The 14243-nt window shown below is 35.7% G+C and overlaps 1 protein-coding gene across 3 annotated transcripts in view; it reads left to right on the top strand.

The window, feature by feature from the left end:
- The window catches only part of Ephrin (ephrin), a 303854-nt gene that overhangs the window by 212542 nt on the left and 77069 nt on the right, over positions 1–14243 (top strand). Inside the window, exon 1 of one of the 3 annotated variants that reach the window (XM_089095081.1) lies at positions 516–937. The exons of the other annotated variants lie outside the window; for them this stretch is intronic. Coding sequence (XP_088951207.1) covers positions 627–937 — 311 coding nt within the window. The 5' untranslated portion in view covers positions 516–626. Of the gene's footprint in view, positions 1–515; positions 938–14243 lie in introns of those variants that run through there. 3 annotated transcript variants of the gene reach the window in all.

The raw sequence follows: 14243 nt of genomic DNA, 5'->3' as shown, positions 1-14243 counted from the left end.
AAAAAAATTCCCCCACCGAGGGCCGTATCCAGGATTTTATTCGGGGGAGGGTTTACAAAAAAGCTAAAAAACGCATCAAAAATTTATTTATATTCATTTCTCTTATGTTTTTTACGAGTTGGATAAACATTTCGGGGGATTCAAACCCCCCTATACCCCCTGGATATGGCCTCGCCCCACCCTTTTTTATTTTAGAAAATACATTTTGCCCTCCCCCGAATTCTCGTGAATTGACTCCCCTGTTATGAACCCCTTCACCCTTCTCAACTAAACCAAAAGCTGGATACGCCCATTTGTGGTTTGTATGATTCTTGCCAAACTAAAGCCAATTTATGCCTGTTATTTCCAATTAAATATTAAAGAATATGAATAGTTTTTGTTTGACATTTTATCCGCTTGGCTGTGCTGGTGATGCTCGGCCCGTTTCTCAGCGCATCCGCACATGAACCCATGAAAAATACTGATGGCAGATAATTTAGTTGGTGTTTGACAGTGAAACTACTCGCAAGGAATGTATTTATAAATTTTAATTCATTACGGATGTATATTTTCATTTGATGGTGTGATTCTCTGTCTACTCACAACTTACTCCCTAGTTATTTACTAGGAAGTGATCTATCCTAAATATGGAAGATAAAATGTATAATTGTGCCGAGTCTGCAAAAGATTGTCGTGCCCAGAATAGGTGTTTCTGTCAAAGAAAAATGTCTAGTCCAAAATATTATTCTGAACTAAATTGTTCAGAACATTGCAATGCCAAGAAGAAAACATTAAGATATAATGGAGTGAAAAAATATGCGTTTCGCAGACATTATGGATTATTGCCGTCCAGTGTTTTATTAGTTGTTGTGTTTTTCTTGGTCCAAACTTTATCGTTGGCTGCGGTGACGGCTGCGAGCAAAATGCATTTCGTTCATTGGAATACTACAAACCCCATGTAAGTTGAATATTGTTTTGGTATTGTTCTATTTGCTGGGAAACCTGCGAGATTTTGTATAGCGAACATGATAAAAGAAACTAGTCAGACAGGTTTTTTCAACAGAGAATTCCTATGCAGAGCATTGCAAACAGTGGTTTCTCATTCCGTTTACAATATTTAAACTTTAGTCTTTTGGGGTTTAAGGGGGGGGGGGGAAAGGTACCTAGGTTAAGTTAGGTTGGGTTGCGTATTGGTATATATTTATCCTATTTTGTTTTATTTTATTAGCATTGACCAAACTTCACTTCTCGCGGATTTCCCAGCTAATAGAGCAGTAGCCTACCATTGTTTTTGCTGAATTGTCTGAATATTTATCTTTTCGAACGATAAGTAGGAAGCCTGTGACTCCGGTGATAAGGGCATATACAAAGGAAGGACCTGGAATGTCAGAACAATAATATGAACTGCCGAAAATTTGCCCAGAATTCCTTTAGGCATAGAAAGATATTTCTCAAACTCTAGGATTAGGGGGGGGGGCAAAAATCTAGGGACCATAGGGATACCCCTCCCACCAATTGAATTGGCTACTGATAGTTTCTGTTCTCTTAGGAGCAGTTCTAAAAAATCTATCTAACCTTAGCTAAATTATAGTGTCGCCTAGAAATTTACCTCCCCCTCCCATAAAGATATGCAAAAAAAATATGTTGGAAATAGCCAGCGTTTGTGTTTTGACAAAATTGCCTAGACCGTAAAACATGGGTTAAATGATAAGCATATTGTTGGTCCAGTAACTGTTAATTAGGCTATGTAAAAAAATAGCCCGCCCCTCCTCCAATTTATTTTGGGATCTATTCCTGCTCTATGTTGTAGGTAACAGCTGCAGGGTAAGTGGCTTTTTGGCTACGGTTACTTGTAGGACAGAGGTCAGACAAAAAAAAAGAGGAAAATACTGTTTCCTTTCTCATTCAATGTTTTTTTCCAAATATAAAATCTCTGCCGTCGCAATTGCGTGAGATAAGTCGCCTCTGAGACGTTGCTTGGGAAATGAAGGATTCTTTCACCTAAACTATTAAACAAACAATCGACAAATTTATTGACATTATTGATAATAATGGAAAAAAAATGATTAGTATAATTGTAAAGAGGAGGGGTGACAAGTTTAACTGATCAAAAAGGTAGGATAATACAAATAATGTCTCCAAAAGCATGAAGATGATCTCTTCTCTTTGTTGACGCATTCAATTTTTTTTGGTAAAGGTATATTTCAGCTTTCCAATAGAAATGTTTGATCAATAAATTTTAAATTCTCGCATTGTACTGTATTAACATACCTTCTTTTAATGTTGCTGGAATTCGATTCGCCGATCAATTCTATTTTCGAAAACACTGATCATGATAATTGCGTCCGAGCGTACATCCTCCCATCCCCTCACCCAATAGGGCCAGAAATAACCTAAAATAAAGCAAATCAATAGAAAAAAAGTCTTATACATAGCCCTGGGCTATATCTGGTTCTATTAGAGAGGGGAAATGGGACCCAATTGTCATGGTACCGAAAATTGTATTTAGAAGTAGCGGTGAATGGGAAATGAAAATGGTACTGCTCATTTTTTGTATGGTAGACCAAGGAAAAAAGTGAAAGAAAGTTTTAGAAGACCTAGATTATTTAGCCTTTTTCGATTACTGGTGCTGAGGAATCCGAGCGATGCAACGTCAGAATATATATATATATATATATATATATTGTCACAGATTCTCACACATTCACCGATATCACAGATTCTGAAAGGTGATATGGGCCTGTTTTCGTTAAAACTACGTAGGTCTATTTTGATGCTTAGATTTTGGTTGAAGCTCAATAGGTGTTATGAAGATGGACTAGTAAGAGCTGCTTATTATCAGATGTTAAGTTATGGTTCGAAAATGTCGTGGCCATCCCAAATTAGGTCATTACTAGAAAGAGTGGGAATGCCTTACTTATGGAATGACGGTCTTGGATCCCGTGGTCTACCAACAAATTTAGTAAGCCAGGTACGATTCATCTTAGAGGGTCAAGAAATTCCGTATTGGCAAGGGCTGGTTTTAAATTCTGCTACGTTGAATCATTATAATCAGGTGAAACCTAGTTTTGGAGAGGAAATTTATTTTAAATTCAATTTACCGGCTATGATCTTATGTCGATGGATTCAGCTTAGGGCGAATTGCCTTCCAATCCAGAGCAGGCAAATGGTGTTCGACAGGGGGATAGTACATCCTGATGGTCGGTATGTGTGTCCTCTTTTTAGGGATGAGGACGAAGATTTAGACCATTTTCACCGAAAGTGCCCGGTGCTCTCTGATTTAAGGGAAAATTACTTACATGGGATTGTTTTGCTGCTTCCTAAAATTTTACAAAGTAGTAATCCAACCACAATATTTCGTATTGGTGCGTACATAGAGAAGGGATTAGAAAGAAGGAAAAGTTTTTAAACTAATTATTATTAATTATATGGAATTAAACTTATTTTCTCAATAATTTAAAATAAGTTATTTTTGCTATGTATCATGTTAATTTGTGCTTAGTAATTTGTTCTATTGTGATTTCTTTATTTTTCATAAATTTTTGTGTGTATATGGCTCTTGGGCTTTTGAAATTCACAATCTATCTATATATATATATATATATATATATATATATATATATATATATATATATATATATATATATATGTATATATATAATATATGTGTGTATTGTGAAGTGTGCTAGCCTATCAAACAGTGATTTGTCGTGTCAAATCTTGACGGTCGCCCTCTAATATAAAAGGGGAAGGTGGATTAATATGCCCATACATCAAAGTGTGTTATTCATTTCTTTGGGCTGACGTGCCATATTTAATTATCTCTTTCAATTGTTGCCTTGTAAAAAATCGCTCTATCTCTCCTTTTCCACTCGTCTTGATTCAAACGTGCACTCTACGTGCATTAATTTTTACATCTTGCGTAGAGAAGTATGGCTGTGAAGTAAGCAAGTTGAAGATCCTGTATGACAATCTGAATTTTATTATTTTCAGCCTTGAATGCTCAAATTCCAAACTTTCAATCCTCATATTTGTATTTTGTCATTCGTATTTTGCTAGTTCCGTCTCTGTGGTTGTAGATAGGCAAAATCCACCTGTGTCACGATGGTTTTTTTTTTAAATAATTAGAAGAAGAACATTACGGTACTCTCGAATTAAAAATTTTGGGCCCTAAATAAGGTTTAAGCCTAAATATATTGGAAACATTTCTTAGTAAATAATTTTTTGTTACTTGGGCATTATATGGGCATTTCTAAAAAGTCAAGTCTTGTTAGCCTACTGCTAATGAAATAAAATAAAATAGGATGAGATGAATGAATATATAATAGTTTATAAACGAATTTGGGCTATATGTTTGCACATTAGGGGGGGGGGGGTAAAGCATTGCATATATTAAATACGTAACCTAACCTAACCTAGGTACCTTTTTCTCCCCCCTAAACCCCCAAAAACAACAGTTTAAATATCGTAGTCAGGTAGTCAGGAGCAATCTTCACTGACTTCAAAGCTTTAGTTTATAACGACTTTTAGCATTCTTGGACATATTCTTTGACATATTATGTCCTATTCTTGGACATAATCCTTTGCACTATTTTAATCACTATTTACAATGAACCGTTTGTATGTCCGAGTTTAGGCAGAATTGTCACTTGTTAGTAAATTCAAAAATAGGAGGCGCTGTACAAGTGAAACTATTTGAATTAGTAACCTACTTGTTCAGAAATTCTTCAGAAATTTTTTGATACAAAAAGTAAGTTTCTAGGTGGTATAACACAGTAATTAGAGTAGTTTAAATGTCAAAAGTTTTCAAAGTGATTAAAGTGTCCGACTACTGGGTGTCTTACCCTAATCTAACCAAGCTCCACGACTTCGAGGCCAAAACTCTAGTGGCTCTTTCAAACAGTCGTTTCTCAATTGTTTTCCCACTTTGATGTGTTTTGTTTTTTTACGATAAAACATAGTACTGTTTGGTAGTCGCAAAACTATATCCGTCTAAAACCGTACGTGCTTTTGCTTAATATCTACCAATCGTTCAGCTTCGATTTGTAAATTGACCCGCATTGGTTCTCTTGCTTTCCCTTCTTTGCATAGGAATGTATCAGTTTTCCTTGGCTCTGTGATCTGTGAGTGAATGCTATTTCGCCAGCAGTTTTGATTGCAGAATGGGAAAAACCTGGGAAAGATAATCTTTTCTGGGACATATTAGATCAAACTATGCTAGAGTTGTAATGTTTCGTGTGTCGTCTGGGTATTGATTTACTATGTCGGCAGAATACACTTTTCTTTAAACTGAATTTGTTGTAACGTGTTGGAAATCAAGATCAGTTTTCACTTCAGTTTAAACAATTGGTTTTGAACTCTAGTTGCTAATTTTTGTATAGATAGTGCTTCTAAAGTCAGTTTTTAAAATAGACGCTGGAAGTAGGGCCGTATCCAGGATTTTTGATTGGGGGAGGGTACAAAAGGATTTTGCGGGGGGGAGGGGGTACAAAAAAACTTAAATAACGCATCAACACTTATTTATATTCATTTATTTTACGTTTTTACGAGTCGGATAATCATTTTTTTTTTTGGGGGGGGGGGGTCAAACCCCCTAACTTTTCCCCTGGGGTTGGTCTTGGCTGAAAGTGAGAATAACAGGGCATAACAAAATTTAAAGCAAAAACAAGCACTAGAAACAAACCGGTGAGCTACAATCATCTTTTACAAATATTGTTAATCTAATGGTCAAAGTTAATTTAAGTTGAATCATAAATTTAATGGTCGCTGCATGCATCGAATTTCAAAGATTTTTTTTTTTTTTTTTTTTTTTTTTTTTTAATATTCTGGCATCAATAGTGCTTTATAAATTATGCTATGAGAAGTATTTTTTTGTAGAAAAACAGCAATGATGGAAGAAATATTTGATGCTTTTTGCAAACTTTCAGCATTTGCTAATGTTCGAAAATGTTTCTTTCGGATACAGCATACAGCAAGTTTCTTTCTAGTTTTTTTCCCCTAAACATTCTCATTTGTTTATTCGTTTAGTTTATCTTGAGCTTTAACTGAAGTCTTTAGTGTCCTCTTAAGTATTAAGACATATACTAAGAAACTAATTTTGGATTACGAGCATTTGTGTGGAGTCGTCTACCGCACTCGCTAACATGTGATATATTTTATAAAAAAACTTTAGACCTTTTTTAATTGACACAGTTTTCCTAATCATGAATTAAATAAAATGACACCCTGAAAGGTAGAAAACGTCGTGTAACTTATGGGCTAAGAAGGGTTAGTACATGCGCGTAATTTTGTTTGGTATGGAGGCTCAACTTTGAACAAAATGACACCAAAATAAACTGAATCATGCGGAGAATATAGGAAAAAATAAGGCTATTTGTAACTGACGGTGGATATAAAATTAATGTTTAGGTTGATGGTATAGCGATGAAACGGTATTTTCAGCCCTCAAACCCTTTAATTAGTACAGTTTTCACCTTTTGGGGGGTGGGGGTACGCGCTCCTAACCCCTCTCCTCTTGATTTCCCATGTCTGCAACTGGTGCTGATCTTGAAGTAGTGTGACATTTCCTGAGCTTTCACTAACGATTTAGCCTTATGTTCAAAGGGAATCCTTAGCAGAAGAAAAGCAACATTTTGGGTTGCATTACAAAAAGAAAAAAAATGCTCAAATTTTCGTTAACCTTAAACCATATCTGTTCAGGAAAAAGCTTAGTTTATCCGGCCAATAATTTTGAAGTTAACATTAAGGTATTCGATGTATTAGCCGGCTATTATCGTTTCTGTATCAGTGCTAAAAGCCATGCGAAATACCTTTGAAAAGAGTTTCTATTATTGACGTATCCAATAAGCGATTTAAGGGTCAAACTGTCAATTGATTTGAATAAGCGATGGTTTCACTCCATTCCCCTCCCCTCCTTGACATTAGGCTGACATGAAAAGGGAACTTGAATTGAGTTTTGATAGCCTTTACCAAGTCAATGGAAGAATGAATCGAGTTACCTTTTTGCCTTTTTGACAGACGGAGTTCGTCGATGACACCTCCCATATCTTCAAATCCAAAATCCTTATAGATGTTAAGTGCTCGCGATGAAATATCTTCTATAGAGTAACTCCTTTCAAATACAGTTCACAGCCGCTATATTTACTAAGGGCTAGGACAATGGTGATTCCAGTTCCAGTAGTCTAGTTGTAAAAAAGGAAGGTATATGTGCGCTAAATAGTACACACGAAAGAAGTCAAGTTTGGTTAATGCTAATCAAAAAATAAAATAGGATGAATATATAATAGTTTAGATACAAATTTGGGCTATATATTTGCACAATGTCCAAATAAGCATATATGCTTTGCTTTTAAAGCATAGCATATATTGAGTACGTAACCAAACCTAGGTACCTCACCCCCCCCCCCCGAAATCCCAAAAACAACAGTTTCAATATTGTAATCACAATGAAAACCACGCTTTGCATTCCGTTTCTCTATTGCTAATATCCGTTTGCGGGTTTCGTGCCTGGTTTCCTTGATACAGTCTATAGTGGTGTGTAACAATTAGTGCACAAGTACCAGAAGGAAGTAAAATATAAAATCGTTAATATTTACAAGAAGTATCTCCTTCTAAACAGACTAGCATGTTGTATATAACTTTGCTCTTGCATAGTCTCATTGCTCTTGCATTATATAGGCCCTTAAAAGCATGTACGTCATAGTTATATAAAGGTGTGACTCTGGGGGGGGGGCTGCCGAAATATTCTTTTGAGGAGTCATAGAAAGGTAACTTTAATTTATGTCTAAGATTTTCAAAAAATTGTGGAGTCAGCTCCTTTATGTATACAGATAGCGTTAACGTGAGGCTGTATTTCTCTGACTTACTATGGAGGGGAGAAACCGTGGGGGTATTGGTGTTTGAGATTTTTGATAGGGTAAATCTAAAATAAAAAATAACCCGTGTGACCAGAATCAATTTTTAAAGTACAAAAATAATAGTGATTGCGCTAAATCAATAGATACTTCTGAACATATTGACAGTAGGGGTGTTAAGATTCTGAGATGGGCCTAGTTAAATGAAATTTATTTCCGCCTTAGGTATTACTGCTACAATTTTTTTTTTCGTTGCAATTTTGGGTACTTGTCGGTTATTGGAAACACGCCAGTGAAGTTAGGGTAATCCTAATGAAAAATAACAAAACATAATGATAAAATAATACTTTAGAAACAAAATTATGGTAACCTGACCCAACCTAACGTAACTTTACCCACCCCCACCCTTAATGTGCAAATATATACCCAAAATTATACAAGTTCAATGCATTCTGTCCAAGTCCAATGTATTGTATCATTCATCACATGTTTTGTAGCTATGAAACCGGTTTTCTGAGACGTAACCTAAGCGTGATTCTTGAATGTGTTTCCAACAACCGACAAATACTCAATTTAAAATAAAACTTGATTTTACGCAGGGAATCAAGCCAAAATGTTAAAGTTGATATTTCAGAAACCTTACCTCATAAATTAGTAGTTGTTACAATTTAATTGGTAACACTAGTATATTCTCAACTGCAAAATTGGCTCTTATGTGAGAGTTTTGAAAAAAAAACTAATTATGAAAAGTTTTTCGTTGTACTCAGCCTTTTCGTTTTCGTGATTTCTTAAATTAATGCATTTTCTTCCGTTCGCTTTTTTTATTTAGCCTACATGCTGTTAATTGTTAAATTGTCCAATTTTATTTTGAACCTACATTTATTTCTGACAATTATTCCTGTTCAGAAAATGTGGTGCAAGGTTATGATTGCTAGATTGTGTCCTCAGTTCCGGTAGAAAATAATAAGATTGTCAAGTGGCAAAATTTTCATTAGACTGTCTCCTTTGAAATTCCATTCACAATGACATCAAATTCAAACTGTTTGCCTTTTAACAATGCCTTCATTTTGCGTAACCTCAGTATCTTGATTTCGTCTGGTCTTTCCGCCCCTTTTTTCCATTCACCGATGTGGAATGCTATCGAAAGAAAAGATGGAAAGGCGATGCTTTGTGAAAAATAAACACTCTCGACAAGAGTATTGATTCATGGATGAAAGATTTGAGAAACCCTTGAGGGGAAAGGTAAACCGCGAAATTTCAGCCTATACCTGCTATTCCAGTAATACCAGCAGTGAGATTAAATTTCCCATTTAATTTTTCAGTCTCCTATTCCCAGTCGGCTGTCCGGATTTAAAACAACAGAGTTAAGAATCAAGTCTGAGTTTGTAGCTAATTCATGGGATGGAAATGTTTTGCCCTTACTCTGTTTTGGGCTGGGATGAATCGTCTCCAAGTGCAAAGCTGTCATACTAAAATGTCCGTTTTTGCTCAAAAAACCATTTTCTTATGAATTCGATTCCTTTTTCAGAATTTATCAGCGTCATTTCAGTGACTTTCAAGTATTCGATGGACCCAGTCTAAGATTAATCAAAGCAAATCTCACTTTCTATGCCATCGCCTCTGTAAAATCTCAAAACTGCTCCTGCAACATTTCACATTTTTGTGTTTCTTTGGATTTTGGCCCCCTATCTCCTCGAATTCAAACTCCTCTGTATCCCTTTGCAAGGAATGACCTACACTCTTTATAGGCTCCACAATATTCCTTGCTTGAAATGTAAGAAGATGACGGTACTTACTTCTCATAAGTCCTCAGTCACAGATGTCACCATTTTGTTTTTAGGCGACTGATATATGAATGTCGACATTCACCATTGAATGTCTGAAATTTTTCTTTCTCCGCTTAACCAAATCTAACCTAACCTGTCATCATCAACCCTTGCATTAAATTGAAAAAGTTGACCAGCAGCGCTGACTAAATCCAAAGAGAGAAAAAAAGGAATTTTGGACATTAGCCGGTGAATGTCGACATTTACGAATTTCGAACATTCACGGTAACATATACATCAGTTTCTAGCCTTCGTCAATTCGGTCAAACAAAGGGTGGCTATTAAAATAATAATAAAAAAAGAAATCTGATTGGTAGCTCATGACTACGCAGACAATGATGTCTTGGTGAGTATGCATTTGGATTGAAATTCTAAATATCTTCAAACCTACTGTTAAAGCTTGACGCATGCCTTTTTACATCGGAAGTTCGTATATGATGCCAAGCTTCATGCATCACCTCTAATGATAACCTATTTGATGAAAACCAACATCATCTGACACAAAGCATAAGTAAACCCATTTTAGTACCGGCAGTTGAACTTGGATGTATAAACCCTTTCTTGTAACCATAAGTTTGTGCCCACCAACTACTATGGTGGTACACAGCTCTGCCTTTAGGGTGAGGGGTGGGGTAGTAGCACTATTGATCTTATGTGTATATGTGAGGGGGGATGGGGCACAATCTGAAAAGGTTCTGTAAATTTGGGAGGATTCCCCTCTTCCTGTGAGCAGGTATGTCGACTGAAGTTTAGCAGTCTGGTGTTTACAATTATTTAAGTAACGACATAAATATTTTGTTTTTTCAAGTTTTAGCAACGCATTCACATTGGACATCTTTTTTAGGTAAGGGTAAAATGATCCAATGTAACATTTTAGTGTTTAAATTGTAACTGATTAGGCATTTCGTTGCTGATTCGTTGCTTTATAAGCATCCTACATCTTTCGAAAAAAAAAATAAAATATATATATATATATATATATATATATATATATATATATATATATATATATATATATATATATATAAATAAATAAATGGGTACTTATCTGTATGTTAGCCAGTACAAACTCGAGAAATTGGATCTATAAAATCAGACAATAACCGGTTTATTGCTGTTTGTTAACGGAGACAATTAGCTTCGTTTTAGTGGAAAACTACATTGTAGGTATATTTTAATAAATATTTAGTTGGATAGTTTAAATTACATTTTGCATGCAGCCCCGCTATGCTTAACCCCCCCCCCCCCAATGCGCAAATATACATCCCAAATTATATATATCCTATCTATCTCCCAAGCGTTTCAGCTGTTTCAACCCCGTACCTGTAGATCCAAATTCTCAAGTGTGCACTGGCTAACAGATAAGTACCTGAATATATATATATATATATATATATATATATATACATATATACATACACATATATATATATAGATATATATATATATATCTTCTCCATTATATTGATTCATTAGCTAGTAATATGCGTGTTCAAAGAATAGATCATAGAAATCATGAAAAGGGCATTTAATTCACCTACGGCTAATGAAAAGAACCACATCTTACCACTCGGTGCTTTGTTCATATATTGATTTACAAGGAAAGGGCGTTGGGTCCATTGTAATTCGAACGATTAAATCCCCCGGGCATATCAGCTTGAATTAATGGAAATAACTTCCCCCTTTTACAAAGGTAGTTTACAAATCTACAACAAAAGAGAAGAAAATCACCTCGAAATCCTTTTTAAACGACGTGGATAATGACCGGTTGTACGGAATGTTGAGGCGAGTTTAATAATGTACTCCAGGCTAATAAAGGCCCTCAATTCGTCCGCGACAGAAAGCTGATGGAGGATCGGTCTTCTTCGACGTGAAAACATACAAAAATGCTCAACCACTATTAATCAACTGGCTGGCTGACCAGGCCACATACTGGGAAGTTAAAGGTGGTCGGAATGCAATATTCAAGGAGTCTGCCGTCGATTTTTTCCCTTATGGAAAAAATTGCATGTACCTCGTTTGGCAATGATGAAACTCTGATTTAGCAGCCAATAAAAAAAGAAAGATGTTGACTTCGAAAATCCATTACGTTAAAGTATCACTACAAGATAAAGAGTATGGGGTACACATTCCTAAGAAGAAGAAAAAACTACTTACAAAGTTTATGGCACTTGTTGTCTTACTAAACATGGACTTGATGATTCAACGGCAATAATTTTCGTATTTTTTCCTGGGTCTCTGACGCTACAGGGTGCCTCTAATAAATATTCCTTAAGGTATACTGTAGATAATTTTGTTTATGCACGTTTTGTTTTATTTTTGAATTAGCTCGTGGTATATACTGGCATCAATTCATGAACAGATACTTACGTGTTATAGCGACCACACCAAAGAAGCTAAGTTAGGTTGATCCATATGAAATATTCCAAAATATGATGAAAATGTAATACTTAAGTAACACATTATGGAAACTACAACAGAGAATTATGGAAAGCAAGCCGCCCAGAACGCATTATATTAATCCTATATATTACATATTTAATTAAAACATGACTGCATGGATGATACCACTTATCTCGCTCAGGCTAAGCTGATTATCTCCGAGTGGACACAGAAAACCGGTTTCATTGCAGACTGAGAACAAAGTCTGGCCGCTATAATACATAATTGCCCATGAAAATTTGGGGGAATGTAATATTCAAAACCTATACGATTTGCAATATTCAAAAACTAGGCAAATTTGTCTCTTTTTTTTATTGTTCTATGAAAATGCCAAAAAAGGCAATTTTTAATGAAGATATCGCAAGAAAAGGCATTTTTTTATTGAAAATACCGCAAGGACGGGTATTTTCCAAAACTGAGGGGTGCACGTGTCACTTTGTACCTTTACCCCCCCCCCCCCGAATTGACGCCACTGGTTTTAAAATATATTATATGCTGTAAATGTCTTCAGGTTCAAAATATGTTTCAGTAATATAAATTATAAACAAGACTAGCTGATCTTATACATATTGAGTGAATGGAGGCCTCAAGGAATTATAATAGGGCTAAAAAATGTAGTTATTTATGCTTCAACCCCCTCCCCCAGGAAACCCTTCTTTACTGCATAGCCTATATATATATATATGTATATATATATATATATATATATATATATATATATATATATATATATATATATATATATATATATATATATATATATTGTTTAGCTGTTAATTCTACACCAAACGAATGGAATGCATTGGTATAATTTGTTTTATTTTTAAATCCAAATTATATAACCAGTTTTTAGCAGGATGTAATGATCAACATCAAAACTTAAAAACCAGTAAAGCCATCCTATATGTGAGGAGGCTGCTGATCCCCTCACTTCCCCAATCCTAGCGCTAAACTTTTACTGGTGTAACTAAATGAAATGACAATACGGTAAAATGGGTAGACCATTTAATAAGACAGCGAGCTTTAATTAGTAGCCTAATGTTTTAGTTATTAACTATGTAAATTTATTAAAACTTGTAATTCAGCTTATTCTTTGCACACTCACTAGTATCAAGGGCCCTTACTTGTCGGCTAGATCCACGGGTAAGAGTCCTTCGAAATAGTTCTCAACGGGGGGTCTGGTCTGAGACAGGCTGATCTCATGCTGAGTTGAGAAAACCTGTCAATAAGACTAGATTGATTGACACCTTTTCTGGGTTGTGCGGTATTCTTTTTGAGAGACTTGAAGTCAAGGTGACTCGGCACGTAATGATTGTTTTTAAAACCATTTTTGTCGCTTGAATATTCCCTGGTAAAGGCCGTACCCAGGGTTTTTTTCTGAGGGGTCTTGCTCAAAGATTTTCTTTTGGGGGTGGGGGTTACACGAAAAAGCCTCAAAAAATGCATACAAAATTTGTTTTATATCCATTTTTGTTACGTTTTTACGAGTTAAAAAATATTTCGGGAGGTGTTCATACCCCCCTAACCCCCCCCCCCCCCCTCTGGTTACGGCCTTGCCTGGTATAATGGTTTCTTTGAATGATGTAATATTTGCATCGCTTAATGTAATGTTTATCGTTTTTTGTATAATGTTTGCCACTGGGCAGCTCTGGACATTCAGAATTTTCGAAGATATTGATATAACCTCTTCCAATTATTGACATTTGATAAGCTGAAAACTATATTCTCTTACGGTGATAGCTATTCTCTTACGGTGATACTTCTACAAACTAGTTATTGGGTTAAGTCACGTACGGCCGATCCACTGACAAACTCCTACCGGCTCTCGCCCTGTTTAAAGCTTGTGTTTTTGCCACTTAAGATATCCTCAAAGGTTTCGTATCGTTTTCGTTGCCTCAGCCGACACTAAACTGGATTGCCTGGTCGCATGGACATACTCTGGGAGGCCTCGGGGTCCTCCCCCGGAATCCTTTTTTTTTCAAATCTATGGGCATTTAGTTTTCATATTATCCACTAAAAACTTTAATTTTCCCCCCCCCCCCCGATAAAAATACTGCATGCGAGGCCTATCATACAGGATCATAATATGTTTAATCGTAGATAGATGCAAATAAGTAAAGGGTTTCTGTTGCAAGTAGCCTAC

The sequence above is a fragment of the Artemia sp. Qi Xiang Cuo genome, chromosome 1 (assembly GCF_049724085.1).
Source record: "Artemia sp. Qi Xiang Cuo chromosome 1, ASM4972408v1, whole genome shotgun sequence".
NCBI classification, from domain to species: Eukaryota; Metazoa; Arthropoda; class Branchiopoda; order Anostraca; family Artemiidae; genus Artemia; species Artemia sp. Qi Xiang Cuo.
The sequence above is the reverse complement of the archived record's forward strand: the minus strand, read 5'-3'. Positions and strand labels throughout refer to the sequence as shown.